The sequence below is a fragment of the Acanthopagrus latus genome, chromosome 4, assembly GCF_904848185.1.
Source record: "Acanthopagrus latus isolate v.2019 chromosome 4, fAcaLat1.1, whole genome shotgun sequence".
NCBI lineage: Eukaryota > Metazoa > Chordata > Actinopteri > Spariformes > Sparidae > Acanthopagrus > Acanthopagrus latus.
Window position 1 is genome coordinate 9,026,852 of NC_051042.1, and position 27,028 is coordinate 9,053,879.

Sequence of the window (27,028 nt, forward strand, 5' to 3'; positions counted from 1 at the left end):
ACGCTTGTTTGCCGCATTGCATTGTGGTAATTGTAGTCTATTTGTGCGCTTCCTTTGTCGGCGTCGTTTCTGCTGCGCTCAACTACTCCAGCACTATTATGTGTGCAGACAACACAGAAGATGGAAACGGCGGTTTGTAATCTCGCTCAAGCATTGCAGACAGATTGGCAGCTCAGTCCTTGTTTCGATAAAAATAAAACCCCGTTTTATTGCTTCATACGCTACAACCCCAGCTAACTCACTACACTAAGCTAGCCAGTCAGCATGCTAAGCAGCTCGCGTTGTGTCGCTATGTTAATGACGTCAGTTAAGCTGTCACAAAACAAAATAGTCTAATTCACGATATCTTGTAAAGTTGTTTACTTCAATTTCAGGAAACAAGAGGACGCCGTGTCCGTTACACGGCTGTAAGCGGGTGTACACAGACTTGGCCGCTCTGGAAACCCACATCAAGGAGCATGGGATCTCAGCTCAGTCCCTTCCTGGTGAGCTCCCGGCTGTGCTTATGTTGGCAGTAGATGAGATAATTGAGCATTCACTGGCCTGTTGCTATGTGTTATTACTGTCCAAAGCCCGTCAGAGCAGCTGCCATCATGTTTCGCACATAGCAAGACACAATATCTCTGCTTATTTTGATCCTAGACTGACCGATGGTGCTAATAACATACAGATAAGGGCAATTTTTTTTTCAAGTCACGAAAAGAATTTATATTAGTCATTTTAATAGTTTCTCCTGTTCAAACTTATACTCAGGACTCTTTTCGTTTTTTGTTGTACAAAGAGCAAGCTGAATAAACCATGGTAGGATAGAACAGACTGACTAAACTACGTCGTGTCCTCTCCACAGGAAAGGTCTTACTGTGCTCCACTGTTGGCTGTGATGGTTCCTTCCCAAACATGCAGAAACTGATGGAACATATGAGGCATCATCACAAGCCCAACATATTCTTCCTGTGAGTTGATTTTCCCCCTTTTTTTGTAGATATAGTAAAAATGGTTTCAATTATGTGATGTTGCATCTTGTTCTGAAGGTGTGAGAGCTGTCGCACAAAGTTGCGTTCCTACCGTGGCCTCCTGACTCACCTGCACACCTGTTCCAAAATGCCACGGGGCAAAACAAAGTCTACTGAACCTATGGCCCCTCCGACTACTGCTGTGACCAACCCAAACATTACCCCCATGTTGATGGACCAGAACCCCCCACTGCTGGATTCGGTATCTACACCCCAGGAACTATCCTTACAAATCCTAAACCCAGAAGGTTCCTTCCCTGCGGCTGTCCCTGTGCCAGACTCTGCTGAACCGCCTCTCCTTGGTCCCCCCTTCTTGTCTAACCCAGAGATTTCCCCTCCCCAGCTTGCTCCTCAGCAGGTAACAGAGGTAGCTCCCCAGCCTCAGCTCAAGAAAGTTGCTGTGCCTCATTCTCTAAATATAGTTGGCCCGTCAGCAGCTCCTGACCTGGCAGATAACCAGGGTCAGCACCAGACACAGACCAGGTCTCCTGGATCAGCTCCTCACTCTCCGCCTGGGTCTTCAGCTGTCTGGAAAAAGAATCAAGGTGAGCCTCTTCTTGGCCTTAAGCACATAGCTGTAACCTGCCAAACGTGGGGCCATTTTTTCTTTCAGTGGTTCATAATGAGCTCATTCCAGGTGTCAAAAATCATCTAAGCTATACAAAGCTGAACACTCAGCAGCCCACCTCTGATTTTCCCAGTGTAGTCCACTGTGTGATAGAATGTCTATGTAGTTTTGTATAATACATACATATAAATCTACATTGACATTCTAGGCGGATCTATTAAGAAATTAAATAAGTATTTTCAGCTGATGATTTTGCCCACAATGTGGACCCTTGGGCAGAATGTAGCTTTTTCCCTCTCAGATCAGAGAGAATGAAATTAACTTTTTTAGTTTTTATTAGATTTGATGATGACTCTGCTGATTACTGTCTCCCTTGCTGGTGGATTTTGTTGCACTGACAGACTTAGCTTATAGCCCGGCTGAACATCAACCTCCTCAAAATGTGATGCCTTTGACTGCAGTCCTCGCAGTCAACTCTATGTCCTTAGCAGTTATGTTTTAAACAGTCATACTGACCTCGGTATGCCTATAGAGAAATGCTATGAACAAGTTAAAAATGGACGCTAATTGTATATAATGGTTAACTGGTTTTGCGCTTTTCTATTCTACTTACGTCTGCCTGCCAAGCAGAGTGGTGTTCATTTCTGCAGCATAGGGGGGACCAGATGCATAAAACTACTTAGAGTCATGAAAACTGTGTACCAATAAATACAGAAATATGTATACATTCAGATTTCTAAAGCTTGATCCTGTTTTATAAATCTCAACCATCAAGGTAATGAGTGACATGTACAAGCTTCAGTTCCACTCCCACAGTTATTCATAAATGGATGTTGAAACAGTGTTTGCATATCAGTACTTGGCCGACTCCACCACTTATTACACCTGTTAATGAAAGAAACAACACAGAAGACTGATTGTGTTGCATCACTGAGGTTCAACAGCATCAGAACAGCTGCCAATATATGTTCGTCTTATGTACAGCTGTGACTGTTCATAGCAGACACATGTACAGGTACGTCTCAAAAAATTAGAATATCATGAAAAAGTTAAATGTTTTTGGTCACTGATTTCAGAAATTGAAACCCATATATTATATAGATTCATTACACAGAGTGAAATATTTCAAGCCTTTATTTCTTGCAATTTGATGGTTATGGCTTACAGATAATGAAAACCCAAAATTCAGTGTCTCAGAAAATCAGAATAGTACACAAGGTCATTAAAAAAAAAGGCTATTTTAAACAAATGTCAGGCTTCTTAAAGGTATGTTCATTTCTCTGCACTCAGTACTTGTTTGGGCCTCCTTTTTCCATGAATTATTGCATCAATGCAGCATGGCATCAAGGAAATCAGCCTGTGGTACTGCTCAGGTGTAACGGAAGCCCAGGATGCTTTGATTGTGGCCTTCAGGTCATCTGCATCGTTGGGTCTCTCATCTTCCTCTTGACAATACCTCATAGATTCTCTATGGGGTTCATGTCACACAAGTTTGCTGGCCAATCAAGCACAGTAACACCATGGTCACTGAACCAACTTTCTGAAACTAGTGCATTGCCAGTAGAAAGTCTGTTTTCCTATAGAAAAGTGGCATGTTAAGTAGCTTTTTCATGGATGGCCAAATGAGGCTGTGTTTGAAGGTGAGACTTCGGGGATATTTAGGTTTGTTGTGAAATTCGATATTCTAGGGTATAATTGGCCATTTTTGACTACTTTTGATTTTACCATTATATTTCACCTTAAAAACTATTTACCTTGTGTTTGGTGTTCTTCCTTTCAGCACAACCTCACATGTGACTGTACAGTTTTTTTTTTTTATTTTGACATACTGTATTAATACAATGGACATAAAGTCACAAAAAAACATGAAGTAGGATTTTACTGTGAAAACCACAAATATGTTTAACAATTTAACCATTTTTATTACTTATCATGCAAATATAAATTGTTGTTTGCTAAATTTGTGCATAAGTGTTTACAGTTATATCTAACTGTTTTCATTTAAATGCAGGCAGTGCCTCAGGCTCAGGGCTGCTTCAGCTCCTTCCAGCTGCACTGCCTGCTCCACAGTCAGCAGTCTCCTCATTGTTTTGACTCACAAAACAAAAAAACGACCCCACTACACACTAAACACTCTACACCCAACACTACATAACACACTAACTATACACTCCAAACACGCTGTATGTCACAAATCTCTCAACTCTCAAAACTCGCTGTCTCTTTTACTGTCACTGCTGCTGTCACTCTTCTGCCCCATCACTCCCACAACTTCCCCCGTTCCTCAGCAACCAAATAACATGGTTTGCCATCATTTTGTGATTGGTTGGTGTAGTGCCTTTTTCCACCAATACGAACATGTTTTATTGCTTGTAAACACTTGCTCCTTGCGGACACTTTTTCGTGAAAAAAGCCTGTTTTTACCATTTCTTCCTGCACCAGACACAAAGTAAAATCCCGGTCCAGCTCACACCACTGCAGGTATAAATCCACTTGTTTCTTGAGGTATGTCGTGGAAGTGAGCTCTGCAGTGATTGGCTCTGGTGCGTACGTGGCTATGGTGTGCAGTGATTGGTTCTGGTGCGCACGTGACTATGGTGGCTACGGTTAACGATGCTAGCGGAATTGGTAAAGCATTCCTGAAATAATTTATTAACGGTATCATTGTAGTCCAAACAAATGCGACATTGCACACCCTTGTACCATGCAGTAGCCATATTGAAAATTTCAGGTCAGTCTGATCCTGATGTGCATAGATATTTGAGGCACACAGACACACACAGAGATTCCTTGCCTTTATAGAGAGATCAGTGACCAAAATATTAAACTTTTTCATGATACTCTAATTTTTTGAGATGTACCTGTACATATAAAGCATCTTCTCACTATTATCTCGGTCATCATTTTTAAACATGAAAGCCATTAATGTGTAGAGCATCTTTCGAAGGACTCTTAAAAAACGTTTGACAGTTAAGGATCATAGGAAGAGATCTTTAAGGAGAAGTAATGGCTCCAGTGTTCATAGGCTGGTCCTATAATCACTAAAATCTTAAATTAATCACTAATTAATTTATAATAGTTCATAAATGCTCCTCTGGGTGACCTTTAACTGACACAGGGTTGCACAACCAAATTGAAGTTAAAGTCCATGCGTGTTAAGACAAAATGTGTTTTATGGTGCACTAGAAAAGATGAGTTGAAGAGTCTGGGTCTGAAGAGAGAAGCTGCTCTGTTGTCTGGTGGTACAACAGTGGATACTTTTGTATTGTTTGCCAGACGGCCGCAGGGTAAGCAGGCTGTTGCTGTGGTGGTAGTTTTCTTTAAGCATAAACTTCTAGGTTGTGTTGGAGTCTTTCTGTAGCTGGAGACTGTAGAATGATATGAATCTTCTCTGGGCCAGAATGCAACATCTCCACTATTTTGAGATAACGAGTGAGTTTGATGACAGAAAAGCAGCATTTTGAATTGTAAAGTGTCGTTTGTTGTTCCTTCATTCAGACATAAATTTGTCCTTTCACCCATTAGGTATGGCCTGCAACAGACGTATACTCTGGGAGCACACTAAAGGCCGTTACACATGTGTGCAGTGTGGCCATTCAGTAACCAACCGTAAGGAAATGACTCAACACATCAACACTCATCACAGCGGTCACAAACCTGCAGAAGACACAGGGAGCTCTGCCACTTGCACGTAGTGTGGAAGCAGAACGACTAATTTAAATTGGGAAGCAAGTGTTGTCCTTTTGATGTCCTCTCAAACTCATCCTCTGTTGATTGATTTTTTTGGAGGGGTATCCATATTGTCCTCACATTTGAAAATACTTCTTACCTTGATGGGTCCTTTCCACTATTTTTCCACTTTCAGTGGCATGCTGTAGTAGAATAATGTCATTCATTCAATGTAAATAAGTTGCTGGAATTTGATGCTGTAAATTCCAGATGAACTGAATTTGTGTTTAAAGGCTCAAACACTGAAAGAGACCACTGTGCGTGTTTTTGTAGTACACCCACTTTTTCAAATGGCCAAAAGTACACAAGTGTTTCAAGCATCAATTCTTACTTTTAGTCATACATTAATAGTACATACAACATACAGGTCTTTGAATCAACATTATGGTTTATTGTGTAAGGTCAGTGTTTGGTCTGGACCTAAAGATTGTTACTGCATTGAAGAACATGTAACTGTATAAAATAGTCACTGCTATAATAATCGTGGTCCCACTCAGAAGGTCGTGCATTTATGTACTGTAGCAGATGGATCAGTACTTCTTAGGAGAGCTGGCCACTGTAGTTAATCAAATTTTACCCAAACAGGACAATGAGTTTTCCATTTGCAGCAGTGAATTTATTCAGATGTGGTTCTCTATAGATTATTTTCTCTAAATTCTTATTAGAGTGTTGTACTGAGTTACAATGAATATAGAACACAGTGTTGCGCGCAGACGTTAGTAACAGTTTTTGAAAAATAGTACAGTTCTCTGGCACAGTGGAAGATGTCACAGTAGATCAGGGTTTGATATACACACGCTAGTTTGTAAAAACATTCACTAACAACTTGGTCTATTGACAGTTGCGTCAAACTTGCCACCAGTGCCAGCCAGCCTTTTAGATGCTATACTTTGCCTTTGTGCCGCATCCTTTTTCCTTGTTTACAGGTGCATGTACCATTACCATGCACTTCTCAAAGTAGAAAACCCTTAACAAGAAAGACAAGGTAAAAAAAAAAAAAAGCTGTTTTTATTTGAGTCAGAATAAGTTTATACAAGCACTTGATTTTTCAGTGCCAAGAGATTTTGGTCAGATCAGGCTATTCACCGTGCCTCGGTTCATCTAAACATGCTCCTGATTAACAACCATCTCTGACTCTTATTCTGTCCATTTCATTAGCATTACATGCCCACCAGGCAGTGAGCTTAACAATAATTAACACATCAAGACAATACCACATGACAAGAGGTCCCACTTGATCATTAAAATGTATTATTAGACATTATCACATGCAGATTGAAGTGCTGTTCCTAATCCCATCACATGGATGTCACTGTCAACAAATAATCTATGTATGCATTTATTAAAAAGCACGGGGGGGGCCTTTCACAATGGTATGTCATAACATTATTCAGACTTTTTTTTTTCAATTTTTGTACATGTGGGTTTTAAGAAGAAAATGCTTTTATGCCCCATCTCATCGTCTCATGTAGTTTCATTCTGTACATTTGTTAATAAATCAAAATCTGCTGGAAATCAACTGGAAATTAATGCGCTTTTATTTTTCATGTGATGGCAGGTTTAGAGGGGAAAAAAAAAAAAAAACGCAAAACTTAGTAAACAAGTGAATACAAAAAAGATTAAGTGCCAACTGTCCAACCCCTAGATCAGGCAATGTTGATTATTTGTGTTTTATTACCACAACTTCAATCAGCTCAGTTCTCTTGAGGCTTTAAAAAAATCTCTTCTGGTCAATTGCGTACATCTTTCCTGCTGGAAGCTTCCGGAAAAATAAACTGTTGCCTCTGCTCATGTTGCCCTGAAATGAGGAGAGGAAACAAGTGTTTAATAGCTGCTGGTTTTGCAGTATACATGTAACCAAAAGACCAATCCTTTTTTGTCCGACTGAATTTTGACAGAACTAGTATTGCCACCCAGTGGTTGTATGTCTCCACAATCACTCAAGTTGCAGTTTACATCCATGTCTAGACTTGTATTATATGTAGTGAGGATTTTAGAGGTAATTTAACAGAAAAGGTATTAAGTGTATCCGGGTGCTAAATGGATGTATCAGTGTAGTTGCACTTATAAATACAGAGAGAAACACGCAGTAGTCACTTGGAGTATATTGTCGGGTTGGTCTATGTGCAATATCTATTGCACATCTGTTAGCCCTAGATGAGATACAACTTGTCTAGGGATGAGTGGATTTATAGTTTTGCTGGTTCCGGTTTAGCCCCCAGCGGAACTGACTAAGGATAACATAGTTTAATTGTGAGGCTCTTCTACACCGAATGGTTAAAACTGTAACACTAAGAGTCATTTCACGGGTTGTGATGGCCTTTTTGGTCTCCAGTGCAGTGACATGATTTGTTTGGCTACTAAGTCAAATTGCCACCCATCCTGGGGCTTGTTGTGGTGCCATTACAGTCTTAATTCATGGGCTCCTAGCATGTTCCACTCAGGAGCAGCTGTTGTTGTGTGACACCTAGTGGTAAAATTTAGTAATACTCTTTTGGTCTGGTATTTGGTTTAGTATCTTAATAGCTAATAACTACTAGGGTGCTCAAAGTTGGCACCAAGGTTAATCAGCACTATGGTAGAAATTCATTAAATAGACAGAAATGAGAAGTTCTGTTTTTATCTCCTTGCCTTGTTTGATAAGACTGATTAAGAAAATAATTGTGTGAACTTTCAATGATAACATGTTGTGATCCTTGTGAAGGTGACTGACGTCAAAACTGACAGTAGTGCACCCTTTGCATCCTACAAACCCAGTGCTTTTCATGACATCTGCATTTCTCCAGTGTTTGTGGCACAGGTGTTTGGATGCATTTACCTCTCTGCTTAGATGCCTCCAGCAGTCCACCCAGGTGGGATACTCTAATGCATAGGGTGGACGGCCTCCAGCAAGCCTGTGGGGACAAAGGAAGTATGACTCTGCTTGGACTAACACTTAAAAGGGGTCACAGCAACAAATAATCTACCGAGCCAACTCACCCGCAGTTATTGACGGCCATGAGGTTGGACACCAAAACAAAGGGGTATGTGAGCATACTGGCAAAGAACTGGAAGAAAAAAGCAGAGAAGAAACATGACTACAAGCTATGGACAGACTGGCATGCTGCTGAGAAAGCCATGTTTTTCACTCACCCCTGTCACAGCCTGAGAGCAGTTCTTGATTTCTCCTGTGTGACTCATCTGGACACAAGAACAGATGAACAGTGTTAATTCTATATTTCAGCTTGGACTGAAATATACACAAGCCCTCAACCCTCAATGCCCTTTTACATTATTTTTTGGTGCATTGCGACTTTTCGTCACACTTGTTTTGGGCTGCTGGGGCTCTTTTCTGCTCTATCCATATCAAGCTCCCTAGGAGATTCATAATGATCTTTGTTATGTAGTGCCACATTGTAATACAGTTTATCAATTACATTTACATATTTACCTGCTTACTTCAGTCCCTCAGGCTGACTGTTGCTTTGGTTGTGTAAAACACTACAAGAGACAGTGTCCAAGGATGCACAGGCCAACATAGTCAGACTGGCCATCAGTACCACCAGGGAAAATCCAGGTGCTCCTGATATCCAGTCCAACACTCCAGTGGGCAGCCCTGAGGGGTGCTTGTAGTGCTTAGAGTATGGATTTTGAGCAACGATGGTTGAAGGAATGTCTATGGCGTTTCAGAAAATAAGCTCCACACTGCACAGGTGCAATGCTATCCGACACTTCCTGACGCTGTAGAACAACAAGCCTAGAACGGTAGGATGCCTGGTGTGCCAAACTCAAGAGTATGTCAAAAAGAATTTTAAGGTAGAAATGGACATAGCCGTTGTAAGAGATAAATGATGCATAGTGATATGTTTGATATTATGCCAACCCATAGCGGTTTTCCTATCATTACTGCTTTAGGTCCCTAGCAAAGGGAGTACTGTTACTTTTTTGTTTCCAATTTAGGCACTGCACATCCGGATATCCCTCCTTCTGTCTGCCTGGAGACAAGGCTTTTACCACGAATAGCTACAATGCACTGACTTTACTGTTGCATCTGATCTGAAGTCCAACCTGGCATACTCTCATTTACTGTGCATGTACGATCTAAATGTCACAAGCAACACATGCAATGTAACCAAGAACCCTCAATTTAGAGAAAAATTATCTTATATCAGAAATTGTCAACCATGTGAGTTTTACTTTTTGTCAAGCAGCAAGAAAGTTGGAGCAGGCATGCATTGCATGCCACTGGACCATATGCTGAACATGACATCCACCTGTTCAAACAGCCCCACCATTTTCACTATTCATTTCTTATTGTAATAATTAACATATTAGTCACTCCATATTTTTCCAGGTCATTAATTTTCATTTTGTGGGAAAACAAGATGGATTCTAATCTAAACAGTAAATCTTCCCTAAGCACTGACCTCAATGCTCTTCCATCTGATTGGATATGTCCTGCCTTTCTATTGTTGCCTGGAACTATCATTGAATATTTGTTGCAAGTATGAACACACAAACAAGCACACACGCATGCAAAGTTCAAGTCAACTGAATTTGTGGAGAAATGAAGCCCAATGTCACAATCCGGTGGCCAATCTCATAAGGTTGCGGTCACACTACGATTGAAGCCACAGTGGAGTGTAATTTAATGTGTCGTGGATAATCACTCAGTTTGGCATTGTGCACCAGTTTAAAACACTGTCCACTGAACCCTATCCAACAAGTGCAGTAATTCACTCACGACATGGGGTAAACAGTAAAATCAGAGACCTTTAATAAATACTATTATAGCCTAAGTTAGGCTGCCTAACTATACAAATGTTGCTGTCTGCGTGACACCTGGCATTGGTAAGTCGCCTGTTGCAGCCTTTGAATAGGATGACAAGGGTTTCTGAATGCGCTGTAAATGCTTCCTGACTGGTGTATTTCACAGAACCTTTACATTGGACTGAGATGTATGAAACACGTGGCATACCGAGTCATCTATGGTGTATGTATTGATGAGGTGAGCCAGCAGGTTACAGATCCACAGAGACAAGACGTCTCCGAGCAGGCGAGGGATCAAACCACTAAAAAGAAACAAATACTTTTCTGATTACAACATATTTCATATGAAGACAAGGATCAGCATACTGGGTATGAGAGACACTTGCAAGACAACAGTCAAAGCACATGCCATTTATGAACGACGCCATTACAAGACAGTCAGAAAACACAATTAACGTGGCAGGCCATCACACTCAGCAGTCTGCCAACTGGCGGCCCGCCACTCCTAAATCCTAGCCGCTGCTCCTTCAAATTTCTTTCTTTTTTAAAAAAAAAATATTTATTCATTTTTTTAAATTGTTGCAAATACACCACCGCCGCATCCTATCTCCACCTTCACAGCAGAGTCCTGCACTGGGTAGGGTGTCGCGTGTGCTGAGGTAACTGTCTTGCTCAGTATCTACTCTTTGGAGTAGATTAAGCGAATATATACACGCCATGATGTAACTGCTGACTGCATTTTCAGATGAGCTTTTTCAAATATTTCTCAAAGAAGAGAAAGACACCTGATGAAGATGACACTAGTCAGATATCATTAGCCAAATGATGATGGTTAGGTAAAAAATTGCCTTCACACTTGTAATCAGATGTGATGTCAGTGTAAATTCTCTAACGTTAATGTTTTATGTCATCGTTTAAGACAAGTAACATTAGACAGGGAGGAGCAGTGGAACAAAGTGAAGGAGAGCAGAGTGAAGGAGCAGGAGAGCAAAGTGATGGCGCTGGAGAGAGAGATGAGAGAGGAGGAGAAAAACCTAAACCTCTATAAAAAAACCCAGAAAAATTCATTGTCCTGAGCTTGGCTGCAGAATTTGCCACTGATTCTACAGCCCCATCAAGAGATTATTATTTATTATTTTGGTTTTTTTTATTTTATTGTTGTATTTTTATTATTGCTTATTTTTACATTCAGCCTTTAAAAAGCCATTTTCCATGCCAGCCATTCAATAAAAACGGGGATTATGCTGGGCATAAAAGTAAAATCTGCAGTCAAGTGTCATTTGTTTACGCCGCCACAGCTTCCCGGAGAGCCTGCCCCCGCTGCTGAAAAAAATCCTAGAGGAAACAATGCACTGAAAATCTGTCCTGAGTCCTTCACGAAGAACTCCACAGTCCAGTACCATTCAACAAGTTAAACAAATCCTCCACAAGCTTGTGTAGGCAGGGTAAGACTCGCATATGGCCAATAGAAAAGTAATAAAAAAAGCAAAAAAAACCAAACAATTGTTTTGGGTGTGAACCTTGACAGTTATTACCGAGCAAAATGTTATACTTTCATTAAATGTTTTTGTTATTATGCCATATTCACAATTACTTACTAATTAGGGGTGGCATCTTCTTCTGTCAGTGATTCAGTCAGTGAAATCAGTCACAAGCCCCTGAATTAAATGTTGGTGACAGTTTGATTTTTGTTAAGCGTTTATGTAGTTATGAAGGCAGCACTTCATCCGGCTGGAAATATTAGTTGTTCTTCACTTAGGGTGTGTGGTTTTGGGAATTTGTGTGGGTGTGTGTGTGTGTGTGTGTGAAAAGGAGAAGAGGAGTCGAACTTACGCAAAGAAGCCCAATATGCCTTCTTCTCTGTAGACTGTGATGATAGAGTCAAACACCCCGCTGAGAGCAGAAGAAAATGTATGTTTTAATAATTTTCATGGCACTACTCAGTAAGGTTTAGATCTAAAACATTATAAATGTACCTGTATTTTGTTTCTCTCCCAATAAACTGGACCATACATCGCAATGTTATCACTGAAAAACAAGTAGAGGAAGAAATAACTGACATGCAGACTAGTGCCTTCCCACTCAGATTTGCCAGATCCAAACTGATAATACAAATGTATCACAACTGAAACCACTACAAAGACAACGTCTAAAAGTATCACATACGTTTTTCTTTCTACGTCAAGCTTTCTGAAAGACTCTTTCTGAAAAACTGTTGCAGACATTCCTGACATACCATGAAAGGGATGTGTGACAATGGTGGCACAGGATCGAGCTATCATCTCCTTGGTTGTCTGTGGAGGAAAAAAAAGCAAATGAAACATACGTATGAAACGAGATGTTGATGCCAATACATATACATGTACATGCAATCAAATGCATTTTTATTTCACAAAGATTAACTCACAAAAGTAAAGAAGCTAGTTTTAAAATCGCCCCCAGAAAGTAAACATAAGGTATAAGAAAGGTAATCCACTAAATTTCCCAAGAAATGCAAAGAAAAACTGTATCTTTATGGACAGTGTTACAGTTACACAATATTTGGCCACATTAGACACTGGGGTTAAAATGTATCCTTTTTTTCCCTTGTGTACAGTAAAGAAAAAGAAAAAAATAATTATGCGCCTAAATGCACTGTGTGTATTCTTGAGGTTTGACAAAAACGGTGAATGCATTTCCTTCATAAAAAAACATTTGCTATACTGAATTTTGAAAAGGTGCATTGTTTACGTATGTTTGCTAGCCTGCAGTCTCCTTCATGGCCTTTGTTGGCACATTGCTCTGGCACCCCACATCAGTGCCACCAACTGACAATCACTGGAGGAGCCTACAACTGGAGGCAGGACAGTGTACTGCGCTGCACACATGCATGATTGTGCATGATACAAATGAAATTGCGTCTGACTGGCAGACATTCAACAAAAGTCCACTGCACCCAGGATGCGCTAATTCACTGTCTGCATTTTAACTGATATTTTAAGAATTAAAAATCCATCAAATGATAAAGTAAAGACAAAACAGTGAGAAAGACGTTTGTGGAAGTGATGAATCTACTGATGAACCTGAAATTAAAGCTCATTAATTTTAATTTTGTTGGAAAACAAGACGATTCAAAACTGTACATCTTATTTAAGGACTCTCCTACTTTCATGTGGCAGTATTTCTCGTACACACACACGCTTAATCGTTTTAAACAGACTTGAAAAATTAGGACCCAGTCCTTTAAGTCTCGAAAGACGTTGTTGTTACAGGCACTTGAAACAGGCCATCTGAGTTTGCTCGTCTGATGTGTTCTCATCTATCTATCTCAAAACTTGTGCATGTGTCTTACCTCATTGACAACGTGCTGTAGGGAGCCCTCCACAGCCTTCTGCTGACTGCCCACTACCTGATTAACAGCAACAAACCTCAATATCATACAACTTTACAGATTTTCTTGCCATTTAATGCCAAAACACAGCAGACAGGTACCCTAAAACAAGGGAAATGGGAGATGGTGGATGACACGTAGCAAGAACAAGGACAAGGTTCATGGCCAGACACTGCATTCATGTCGAGTGCCATAATCCCTCGGCCACCAGAGGGGACAGGGATCATCCATCTTGTGTCCATTTTAGGGTTAAAACCCCAGGCAGTATAGAGCCCTACTGCGTTTGTGCCAGTTTATAATTATTATTATTATTATTATTATTATCTGAGATTGGTGATGTGGCTCAAATTGCTGTCAGATGGAACAAGCTAGAAAATGAAATTTGTCCTAATATTGGGAATTATGCGCAAATGCTTCCCAAGAAAATATGACAATCAGCTAGATAGTGGAGCTATAATAAATGCCCCAAAGGGAATATCTCATATCAAAATCAACATGCTCTAAAAAGAAGCCATAAAGGCCTGCCATGATGGATTATTCCCTATTTGTATGATGTGAAAACCAGTCATGTGACTCTACTTTTTGATTTTGATTTTTAAAAATACACATTGCAAGATATCCTCATCCCAAATCCTAAAATAAAAAAAAACAAAAACAACAAAACAGAATGCAGCATACAACAAATCAAGTTGATGAGGTAAAACATTAAATACATTGTGTTGTCTTTGCACTGTTTTCAATTTAGCATGCATCAAAAAGGTTTTATGTCTTAGTCAACTTTTTTTTGGCACTGGGGTTGTATTCACTGTATTTGAAAGTAACAACTAAAATGTGTCAAACAATAAATCAGAAACAAAGCTTACCTGAGCTGTTGTTTGTTCCTGACATTTCTGTAAGACAGCAGAGGTTAACATTATAAAACTGTTGTAGCAATAATATACATTGAATCAATATATATCGATGAAGTATTATTTTCAATAAATGAACTGATACAGGTAAGCCGATTTAGTTATTCATCCTCATTCTGATGGCACTCATAGGGTATGTAAATATAGCACAAAAAGTAAGGAAATGTGTGTTTGGCAGATTATTTCTTGGCTGTTACGATGCTTCTTTGCAAAATAATCTTATACCGTTGTTTGGCAGAGAAGATTTGGCAAATACGTCATGGGCGTAACCCACATACTCAGCTCTGCTGCTCATCCTAGAAATGCATGTTCCTTACAAAATGTGGTACCATTTAAAAAGGAAACAAAGGCATTTCAATGGTATAAGATCTATTGCCAAGGAGCACTGATAAAAGAAATAATCTACAAAACACAAAATTTCTTAATTCTTGTGCTATGTTTACATTGTACCCTGGTGTATACACATTCATGATATTGTAAACTGTATTGCAATGGACCAATCAGTGCCCAGACTGAATACATTTATCAGCAAGTCCAGCTTCTTATGCCATAAAATAGCAACACCTCCTGGAATTCTACCTCTGTTCCCATCCCAAGGTCAGTTGTAGACATCACAGACCCAGGAAAATAATCATAAGTTTTGTTTCTCCCAAGTTCTGTTTTTCTAAATTGGATATAATTGGATGTCTATTTGCACACATAGTATATCACAGCTCTCCAAAAGTCTGTCGACAACCATGCAGCAAGCTTCATCCCCTGCACCCTGGCCCATATGCAGGTCTCAACAATTATCACCTGAATGGATTTTTATTTTTTATTTTTTTTATTAATTAGTGTACATAGTACCAACAAGCATACTCATCATCATGATAGCAGCAGACAAATACAACTTCAGGCCAGAGGTCTGGATTGTACATTCTGCCGAAGGAACAGAATTTTTTTGACCGATAACCTGACGAATGTAACGGCCAGGAAATTTCAGCATCTAAGTGTGATGAATTCTTAAAATTTATATCATCACATCCTCACTTTTATCTTTAGAACAAGCTGAAGCTATAATGGTGATGGTGTACTCAATCTATTCAGACATACCTGCACAACTTTGCTGTGTACAACGGTGCCAATGGTGCCAGCACAGAGTCTTGGACCAAGCCCTTTGAAGAGACCCACTCTTCCATCAACCTTGATGATGTGCTTTGCTGAAACATTCACAGAAAACAAAGCAGAACACGTTATAAATAGGATTTTAAAACAAAGCTGAATGATGTAGATGGCAAACAGATGGAAACCCCAATGCTGTCATTTAAAAAAATTCAGATCTCGCAATCAGTATGTTGCCATGCACACTTAAGTTGAGCTACGGTCATAGCTTGATTAGGCCCATTTGGCCCAGTATTAGGTCAGTAACGATACACCAAACTCACGGTTTTTGACCCACGATTCGATGCAAACCTTGATTACAGAAAAAAACCAAACATTTTATTTATGTAACATTTCAGCAGCTTCTGGCGCAGTATTGGCAAACTGAACTAGTGTGAATGGATGAGCCTGCTGCGCATATCGAGGGCGTGTGGCTCATACAGTCTGATAACTGCACAGGTCCCTCACTCAACTAAATAAAGAGAAATGTCCCACAAAGCACCGTTACAGAACCAAACAAAGGTAACATAGTAACTCTAACAGTCTTTGGCAACTTATGTGAGGAAAAAAAAGATGTACTTGGAGAAGCATCTGTCCTCCTGTCTGTCCTACCGACTGCTCATTACATTTCTGTCCAACAAACAGCGTCTATCATCAGCAAAAACCTTTAACTAACAGTGTTTATGATGAAAAAAATTCTCCGCAACGGTCAGCCCTCTGGACCGAGACTTCAGTGAACTTTCCCCCTAAAACAGCCTCTGTCCTCACAAGTGACAGAGTCAGGCAGTAACCTGCTTACTGATGGCGATTATGTAATGTAATTTAGAGCGAAAAACGTAACTTCAATACTTTCCAGGATGTTTGGTGGGACAGGATCTCAATCACGACACATTAAAAGAGCATCCATATGACTACAAACTATCCGCAGGTTTAGATTGACAGGAGGACACCGGGGAAACACCTTAAAAGCACACACACACACCATCATCATGACATGTACCGTCACGTCGCTTTAGGAGCTGCAGCACCAGCTTTGTGTGAATTACAAAGCCGTTCCTATTACCAAAATACATTTATTAGCATTAGAGAAAGAAGCACCGGTTTGGGATTAATAGCAGTGGACTTTGAGGCGATCACTGCCCACGGCATCTCTTGCCATCCAACCTTACCAGCCAGATTGCCCCAGGGAGGAGAGAGGAGAGATCCAGGATTAGAGCCATACTAATCCAGTTTGGATTTGAGGCTGCTTCTGGCTAATGCCTGGTCCCAGAAAAATGAAATGGACAAACTGGATTCAGTCTGACCAAGCAATGGGAAATCAGGGACTGCTGTATCTGCATCTTTACAGACTTACGGTCTCCACCACAACATCCTAGAACTAACTGTAGGTGGAACATGTTTTAAGTTGACAGAATGCAAGACTCCACTGGGATAAGGAGAGGTGGACAGTGTTTACCTGATGTGGAACGTATAATCTGAAGATGCCGACCATTTTATCATCACCATCTTGTTGCTTACATTCATCCCGACATATAATCAGAAAATGCGATACTGTTAAAAGGTACGTAAAGATGTGGTCAAAAGTTTATAGACACTTGTAAAGAACATGTATATCGTGGCAGGCTTGATGTGACTTTGATAACAGCTGGTGACTTTTAATAATAGGGCTGTACCCATTAGCCATAAACACTACAATGGTAAAGTCTAAGGAGCTCAGCATAGCACATTATTGATTTGAAATCAGGAAAGTCACTTGCAGCCATTTCAAAAAGCAGTTACAGGTCCCAAGATCAACTGTGCCAACTATTACTTGTAGGTCAGAGTTCATACAGCACTTTTAAGGGTCATTTTCAAATTTTTCCAGCACCTTATCACTGGGGTAAAATACATATCTAGAGGAATGTATATATTATTTTTTTTCACTTTTTATCCCAATTATGTACACTGTATTATGCTGTAAACATCTACAATTATGTTTCACAATAGCAAAGGAGAACACAAAGTTTTATCCAAAAAAAATGGAAGCCACTTGGCATTCTTCAGGCACACTTGCATCGAGACAAAGAGAGACCTGAGAGCACCCTGTAATTTTCTTTTTTGACATAATTTTTTATTTTTCAAAATGCAGTGTTGGGAGTAACGCTTTACAAAAGTAATGCAATTAAATTACTGTGATGCCTTACTTTTTGCTGTAACGCAGTAATGTAAGGCATTACCCCCCCCCCCAAAAAAAAATTTACTAGGTACAAATCCCAGTAACGCACATGACAATGCATTTTAAACCCGAAATTAAGAGGTATGTTGTTTTTAGAGAACTATTGATTGAGGAGAAGACGACTGCAGCAGCAGACAATAGTGATGGGAATGGCAGTTCTTTTTACCGTACTGAATCTCTAGAATCCGTTCATTAAAATGATTCGCTCAAAAGATTTGTTCACCGAATCGTTCAGTGCTCTCCAACTCCCTAAACTGATAAACAGCCAAACGATCCGTCATTCAGTTCATGATTCAGCCCTGAGGTTCACGTTCACTTACTGAGGGACGGTGCGTTCACGGACTATATTACACATTCACAGGAGACGCAGCACTGCTTTGAGTGGTACACATGCACTAAAATTATTACACGGTGAAAGTGTCCTCTGTGCACAGTAAAATCGCTTAACATGATGCTACACGGATGTTAGCAACACAGCGCTAATTTTAGCAGTACGGTTACTGAACGTGAATCAACTCCTCTGCCCTGAGTGAGTGAGTGAGTGACACAGGACCACATTCAGCACAGTAAATTAACGAGAATCATGTCCTCAGCGACACGAATCATGAGTGAGTGACAGCGCAAACATGATTTGTGTCCTCAGCAGGTCGTTCAATGAACAAAGTGCTCGCTCATCATTCGCATCTTTGAGAATCATGCTCGCAAACGTGAGTGACTTTTACTGTGCAGTCAAATCACTTAACATGATGCTACAAGGATGTTAGCAACACAGTGCTAATTTTAGCAGTACGGTCACTAAACATAAATCAACTACTCTGCCCTGAGTGAGTGAGTGACACAGTGCCACTTTCAGCACAGTACGTGAACGAGAATCACGTCCTCGGCAACGGTTTTCTGTGTGCAGTAGGTTCGCGAATCATGAACGAATCACAGCGAGAACATGAATCACGTCCTCACAGTTCTGTCCCCGCCTGCACGCTGGCTGCGTCGTTCGCCGAAGATTCACAAGTGAGTCATGGTAGTTCCACTCCCGGCAGGCATGCTCGCGGCTGAGCTCAACTGAACTGATAAAGGAACGAATCAGTTCATGAACTGATTCCATTCAGTTTGTTCACTCAAAATATTTGTTCGTTCGAACGACACGTTTGCGACTGACACAACACTAGCAGTCAAGTTGGACTCTACACTGGCAAGATGCATATACGCTCATTATTTTCAGTTAGTCAGAGACAAGGATGTGAAGAACAAAGTGCACTTTGTGTGCAAAACCAAAAGATCTCTCTACCTTGCAAAATAGCGCAAGTAACTTAACAAAACATCTAGGGTAGTGCCACACTAACATTAAGCTAGTAACCAAAAGAAAGCAAACTGAGGATGAGAGCGAAGAAAAAACTAAGCAGCAAAAACTTACATTCTCCCGCCCTGTGAAGCTTGAACCTCGAGAAGTGAGGGGACTGTGGCAGAGTATGTTGTCAAAGATATGCTGCCATTTTCAACAGTGGATTCTCCATTTTTTAGAAAAATTGTGAGCAAGATCCCCGTCCAGGCTAGCAATAACAAGGTAAGCTATCATTGCCTCAACAGGTTAGTTCTGCTGGGCTACTGACTATAATATAAACAGCCAATAGAACAGTTTCTGTTCTATTGGTTTCTGTTCTACAGTTTCTGTTCTATTGGCAGTTTCTGTTTCACGTCAGTCTGTGTCCAGATAAAACATACAAAACCTTCATTAACATTAGCTAAAGGGCCTTACTTTTAATAAAGTAAGATTAGCCTAAATTGTAAGTCATGAAAAGGGGAGAAGTGAACATTTACTTTTCACACTTAAAGCTCTTAGGTATGTTAGTGCCTGGTGTGACGTTACAGAGACAAACTGAACAGTCCGGTTTCTGACTCTGGCACCTTCAGCTCTGGTGTTACTGTGCTGCACAGAGCATCTCTCCTGCTGCTGACACATGGCGCTGTTCGCTTATTCAGCAAAATTTATTAATATTGAACGTGTCATCAGTCCAAATTACATCAAATTCAACCTTCTCTTCAGCCATCCTTCTCTATTGCTACCAGGCTGCATGTGTAACGACACAATGACAATCGGGCGCTAACTTAACGAGTACACGTAACGTGATTAATGGTGCGTTAATTATTCTTTAGTGTGTTAACGCAATGGTTTAGCTAACGTTAGCGGTTAACATAAAGTGTTAACGTGCAGTGTTGGCCTTAGTTACTCAAAAAGTCTTAACTTGCATTCCATGTGACTGGAGAGCGCAGAGTCTCCCATTGCACAAATCTGCAAATCCTCTTTGCAGACCTTGCATGACGACACTCTTTGATTGAGTATATGACATTAGCATAGACATAATGTCAAGCACTTAAACTAACATCCAAGCACTTTTCAGACCTTGAAAACACAACACTGAAATTCAAGCACTTTCACGGATTTCAAGCACCAGTACGAACCCTGGTAGGTATAAGTGCATGGTACGGTTGAATCACTATCATGATCAAGAAGAAAAACAAACTTTCACCTCCTACTACCCTTTGTGGCACAAAGCACACATAATTTGTTCACCAGTTCTGTCAACAGGAGGGGTTCAGAACTCAGCCACAGGACTACTAGAAGCTTGTGGATGGATATCTAAGGTAACTAAGTGAGGTGAAAATGGCCATAAAAGGACATTTAAGCAACTTTGGTCACATTTTCAGAGGACCTATTTATCATAGGTTCATGACTGATGATTCATTATTGTAGAAAATATTGTAACTGAACACTGCAATGATATACATGTTCTTGACAAGTGTATGTAAAATTTTGACCCCGATTGTGTGTATATAAATAACTATATTCATATGTTTGTGTAGCAAGTAGGAGGTCCAAGCTTTCATTTCATTATGCAACACTGTGTTGTATAATGACAAATAAATCACCCTGGACCTTGAACCATCAGATAGTCCCCAAAGACACTGATTATCTCCTGAGAGATTTGAAAAGGTAAAGGTGGAAGCTTCAGCTCTGACAAAGATTACATTTTCTTTCATTTTCATAGCCTATGAAAAAAGCAAAACACTTATTTACTGGGCTGAACTAGTGCTTTTGCACAATTAGCCCAGAGAAATACTATGTGCGAACAACTTATACTATTGACCACCAGTTTTGGTTATTTTTGACTGTATTTTCCAACATATCGCAAGCCCACTCGTGATTTGAACTAGAGCCAGCCAATATATCGGTTAACAGGTGATGTTGGCCTCTCAGATATAGCTTCATTGACAAATTCATATATTGTCCAATATGCAGTGATACTTTTTGATGCAATTCATCATTTCCCAGGGGGTGGAAGCTCTAGCATGTTGACTGTTTTAAGTACCAATGGAGGCCATTTCATGGAGGCCACATGACATAAAAGATATTGAAAAAAAACTGCAATTATTTTGTATTAACATATTTATGCTAAGTAATTTAATGACTTGCCCGCCCCCCCAAAAAAACGATTTGTGTGATTCACAAGAGCCACATTTCAGGTCGGAAAAGCCGGACTGCGGGATTTATCAGGAAGAATCACACCCCTGTGCAGGCAGGCCAGGGTTGCCAGATACTGCGACAAATATCCCCTAAAATCTTACTTGTTTCCTTCACTGTAAAATCGGGAGATTAATGGGAGAAATTACTGATCGGGAGCATCAAGGGAGATGGGGTTAAAAATCAGGAGCCTCCCGCGTGAATTGGGAGAGTTGGCAACTCTGTGGAATAACGGCGCTGCACCGCTATACTGCTAGCTCAGTGCCACTAAACCAGTCTGGGGAGAACCCTGCAATAATCAGACAACAGCATTCGACAAAATAAAAGCTGCATCTTTTCAATATCTGTACCTCAGAACATAAGCATTACAGGAACAAAACATTTATCCATCTGCAGTGGATGTTACAACATGATTGTTGTAATCTACAATAATATTGTGTTCACACAGCAGCTTTGAGATAAGGCATTTTTTGACTCTGCTGTAGTGCTGGGCAGCATACTGGTTCACACCGAATTTCGATGTATATTTTCCATACCGGTGTATTTGATTACACAACGTTCAGAACGCTGCGCACCGCGACACTCTTTCAGACCAGACCCTTTTCAGTGTTGCGCTTCTAAACAGGTATGGTGCAGCTGCAAGGCGTGGTGATGGTAAACAGCAGTGCTCTGGTGTTAAGTTACCGTGAAGATGGCTAGGATAGACATTGCAGTTCATGACTTCATCCGCAGACGTCAAGGTGAGCAATTGGAAAGCTGCTGTGGTCCAGGAGATGCTAGCTCTCCACGGTCTCTGTAGCTGTCAGGTTGTTGTAGCGGCAAGCTAATAACGGTTGCTACTTTCAAATTAAAAGCCCCTCGCTAGGAACCCACTTCTAAACTCCAATGGGGTGCAGTGTAAAGCTCTTATTTTGAAGAAAAATTCGACCTGCTTCCTTTTAGCTGTCTGTTGCTTGAGGCAGCTAACGCGAGCACTCCGCAGCACGTTTCGTTAATAGTGGGGGTTTAACATCGGTGTGTGTTTGATTAAGGAGGCGAGAATATGGGCCACGGGTCTATAATTAAGTAAATCTATCAAGTGTCGCCACATTTCTTCCGATGCATATGTTGTACGTCACTGTTCATGCCCAACTTTGTGCTTCACGTCACACCACATGTTTATTTTCGGGAAAGAGGGAATATTAAACCTCCCTTTTAAGGCAGGAACATCCCGGCCCAACCATTGGACGTCTGAAGCGTTTGGGAGACTCGTGCGAGGTCGGGAACAAATATGTTTGGTGTGTTCAGCTGTGTCGGACGCTTTCAGAGCCGCGCGGACGTTGTCGGCTCCGACTGAGCATGCGAAGTCTGAGGAGGAGGGCCGTCGGACATCTGAGCCATTGGACGTCTAAGCCATTGGATTCTCTGATTGGTCGTGTGCCAGCTGAATGGCCGTTGTGATTGGCGGTGTGCTAGCGGATAAGCGCAGTGTGTGGGAGGGGCGGAATATTGTGTGCGCTTTGTTTTTCTATGCACTCCGTTCCGTCATTTCTTGTTTTCACGTTTTCATGTTCTGCAGTACTGGCACGAGATTAGTTATGTCCGTTCAGGACGAATTAATTTGTGCTTGCTGCGTGTTTAGTATGCAGCTGTTTTTATCTGAAATAGTTATGTTTCGTTTTGATCGAAAGTAAAGAGAATTGCGTACATAAGCCTCTTGTTTACAACTCACAACACAAGTGCCGCCCGCTTATTGCATCTCGCGCAAGCGCGGAACATATACACTACTGTGGAGAAGGCAGCACTTCGAAGCGGTGTGTTTCAATGCAACTTTTCTGCCGAATGGGTCAGACAAGAGGCAATGGAGTGGTCGGATAAGGCAGTTGGATGTCTGGGGGCCTTTAGATAGAAAGGGCGGCAGAGTGCAGCCTTTACCTTGCTGCAAATGTGGCGCCTTTTCTATCTTAAAGGGGCTAGTAATTCCTCTCTCAACCAGTAGAAACTGTTGTGAATACCTGATTATGCATGAAAAAAAATACATATATATCCACACACCGTGAAACCATTACAATTTTGAAAAATATCGTGATACACATTTTTGGTCATACCGCCCAGCACTACTCTGCTGCACACATCTCTCTCAGAGTTGGATGACAAAGGTGACAGTGCCTCCTCAGATCTTGACTGATTAACTGGGCTTGCTGTAATAGTTATCATTTATGCCTGCAGACCCTAGCTTCAGCTGAAAATGGCTAAGGTGATGAGTAGTTGTTGGTAGGCAGAAGGCATGCTCAGTGTGGGTCTCATTCAGTTCGTGCTTCCCAGCAAGTTTATAAAATCTGAAATGTGTATTCAGGGTTTCTGCAGGTTTGAACAAGAAATTTAAGACTTTTACAGACCTTTTTAAAGACCATTTTGAACTGAATTTAAGACCAGTGCAAAGGGGTAAGATAAGGAAAAATGTGGTCTTAGAATTACTTTAAAAATAACCACATTTATTACCATTCACAGAGCAACTTAAACAATGAAGAATGGAGTGAGTGAGTGTGTGTCAGGGTTATTATAGTGTTTTAGGTTTCATTAGTTTTTATTTTAATTGAGTTTTTCAGTTTGTTTTTACTTCAGTTTAGTTTTAATTAGTTTTACAAGTGATTAAGTAGTTTTAGTTTAGTTTAATTTTAATTTAATTTAGTTAACTATAACTACAGTAACTATAATAAAAACTCTAGTCGCTTGACTACGAGACGGCAGAGGTGGTGTAGAGTCTGGATCGAGCAGAACCAGATGAACTTGAACTGGGAACTGGTGACAAAAGCGTACAAAAGTATGTGATAGCGTGACTTCACTGGAGACTTTTAGAAACTAACTGTTTCTTTTTCCAACACTTGTTAAATTTACACTTTCCCATAGTTGTAGCAGATTCCGCTGTCAAAGTCTTTCTGGAACTGGCAAAGTGTGTGGCGATAAATTCCGACCTGGCTGTTGGCAAAATGCCACTTATATTCCTAGATACTTCAGAAAGAAGTACAACACACGGAGCTGTCTGTGAATCTCACCAACACATATCCCCAAAACAATAAACAAAATAAAAAAAAAAAAAAGGTGATGGAAGCGGTAAATGAACATACATATTCAAGACCTGACTAAATGTAATTTAAGACTTACATGCAAATTATGGACATATTTAAGACTTTCAAAGGCCTAAAATTGAAATTTTAGACTTTTTAAGACCCTGCGGAAACCCTGGTATTGATTTTCATAAATAGACAGTATAGTACATTCACCTCTAAACTGTGCTCAGCCAAAGTACTTCAGCACATTTACTAAGTGCAAGCTTGTTGTGTTGTCACAATAATCTCCAGTTCACTGCTTGACACTTAATGTTCCTCTGAACAGAAATGCCTGCTGTGGTCTAGCTCTGCTGTAAGCGCTCAGTATTTGTTCTTGAGGTTATGACTCGGCTGCGATAATTTCCCCCAGACCACGATAGTTTAACATTTCCTATCTGACAGCTCTGGATGTGCACCTTATTCCGTTAGTATGCTCGCAAATGTACAAGTTGTTCTCATAACATTTCACACTCACCATAAGCAAACAGTCCAGGAAGCTGGTAGACTTGTCTGCCAAACAGGTTCCTTCCCAGGGTTGGAGGGAGCGGCTCGTGTCCTACCTAACAACACACACAACAATAATTAGGCACAGCTATGACTAATATTAACTGTAACTGCTATCCAAAGCATTTTTACTGTGCCTCCACAGCTAAAACCGAGGCTTTCCCACACTTCCTGATTTCTACTTGACCACTTTTATCAACTTGTTGCCATCTCCGTCTTAATGTTTTGTTCGTTTTGTCAGTTAAATTAATTTTAGTCCTCACACGATATAGTTTTGTATGTGTGCTACTTGCCCCGTCTTTAAGATGTTGGCTAAATAATTAATTATAACGCTGAAGTTAGCTAACGTTAGTTATCAACTGCTAGTGTTAGCTTACAAGCTATGTTAGTGGGGGAAAAGGCCCAGTCAGTCAATAACAGGCTCCCGAATACTGCGCTCGCGATGCAGCAATGTAAATAATTTGTCATACATTGGGATAGTAAGGTAACTGGTACCATCTGCTGTAAAACAAACAGCATATTAGCGCCAAGAAAGGTAAGCTGGTGACTGACCTTTTACTTCTTTAATCCGAGTAATCAATCAGGGGTGGAAACTAGAAATCTGTCCATCAACTCAAGAAATAATACTGCAACATAGAGAGCTGCAACAGAGCTGCTCAGCAGACAGCTAAGCCACGTACCTGATCTGTCAAGAAATTCAGTGTTTCGCAACCGTGTATGCCTTATCTTGTTAACATTTAAAAAGATAACTCAAGTATTTTTGAATACGTCTCAGGACCAATGTGCAGTCTGTCTAGATCACATTTAACAAGCAAACGACACATCAGTGCAGTAACTATGTAGTATATCTGGTTCACACACTCGCGTCCGCCCACTGCAGAGTATTTTGGAAACAGAAGGTCATAGGGACAACAGACGGACCTGTACTGTAGCTGATATTGTCGTCGGAGTGATTGCTGCCATGTGTATTATATACATGCTGAATTAAAGAGCACATGACAGTGATTCATGGAAATGCTTAAGTCTTGTCTAAACTCTACATTCATTTACTGAAAAGCGAGGCAACATTAAACTGCTCTATATTCAATGGAGTTTGACAGTTGCGTCCACAAGCTACTACCTACTTGGCTTCTACTGTCAAGCTATACGGCTGACAAACCATAAGTCAAGCTGGCCCTGCACCAGCGGCATCTTCCAAGCGTCTATATATACATTTCCCTCTTACCTGGATCAGGACCTTAATGTACATCAGGGGGTGGGAGAGGACGGTCAGCCCTGATCCCAGCAACACTTGACCACACGTGTCCGCCATTTTTGGAGAGCTAGGGGACACAGGAAGTTGTTGTTGTTCTTCTTCTTCGTTTTCATTTGGCTTTTATTGGCGGTTGGCAACCAACTTTTAGGTGCATTTACCGCCACCTACTGGACTGGAGTGGGGGATATGAGATGGTCAGAACTAGAGAATAATGATAAAACCTACAAAAAACATAATAACAATAATAATAATAATAATAATAATAATAATAATAATAATAATAATAATAATAATAATAATTATTATTATTATTATTATTATTATTATTATTATTATTATTATTATTATTATTATAAATAAAAAGATGCTAACTACTATATCCTATAGCCTCTCCTGAGTTTAGGTATTTCATTAAAACACTCAATGCCTTTTGTGACGTACTCCCTAGTAAATTTCCTGAAGTCAATTCCAGCTTTACTTTTCAGCATTTGGATCACCTCCTGTCGTTCCTCCCTGTACTTACTACACTCCAGCAATACATGTTGGACTGTTTCCGGTTGTGTACATTGTGAACAAAGTCCTGTTGGATGTTTCTCTATTTTACTGAGTGTGGTTTTGAGTCCTGTGTGTCCTATTGTGAGTCAAGTTCTTCCTCTTCCACTTTCCTCTGATTCCTGCCCCATATTACTCTATTTTTGACTTGTGGTTGTACACTGTAAAGATGTCTTCCTGTGTTCCTATTATCCCAACTTTCATGCCAGATTTTTTACATGCATTTACAGATGATAGATTTGATTTCTTCCTTGTTTAGTGACATTTCGATGTTTATTGTGTTTGATTTTAGCACTTGTTTGGCCAATATATTTGCTTCTTCATTTCTTCAACTCCTACGTGGGCAGGAAACCAGAGGAAAGAGACATCCAGATCTGTATTGTATAGTCTGTATATTTCTTTTGATATTTCCAGTAAAA

The 27,028-nt window shown here is 40.4% G+C and overlaps 2 protein-coding genes across 2 annotated transcripts; one reads left to right on the top strand and one right to left on the bottom strand.

Annotated features, from left to right (window-relative positions):
• Window positions 1-6,878, top strand: znf414 (zinc finger protein 414). The gene is made up of 5 exons (XM_037094525.1): window positions 1-132; window positions 375-485; window positions 848-953; window positions 1,032-1,558; window positions 5,107-6,878. Exons 1-5 carry the CDS (start codon window positions 99-101, stop codon window positions 5,274-5,276), a joined length of 948 nt encoding a protein of 315 aa, XP_036950420.1. The 5' UTR covers window positions 1-98; the 3' UTR covers window positions 5,277-6,878.
• Window positions 6,826-26,163, bottom strand: mtch2 (mitochondrial carrier homolog 2). Its single transcript, XM_037094527.1, has 13 exons — window positions 26,028-26,163; window positions 24,774-24,858; window positions 15,430-15,536; window positions 14,293-14,319; window positions 13,391-13,447; window positions 12,296-12,353; window positions 12,036-12,087; window positions 11,893-11,952; window positions 10,268-10,361; window positions 8,443-8,490; window positions 8,290-8,357; window positions 8,129-8,204; window positions 6,826-7,108 (listed from the first exon to the last, which is right to left on the bottom strand). The coding sequence occupies exons 1-13, from the start codon at window positions 26,112-26,114 to the stop codon at window positions 7,022-7,024; spliced, it is 906 nt and encodes a 301-aa protein (XP_036950422.1). The 5' UTR covers window positions 26,115-26,163; the 3' UTR covers window positions 6,826-7,021.
• Window positions 26,164-27,028: the final 865 nt, after the last annotated feature.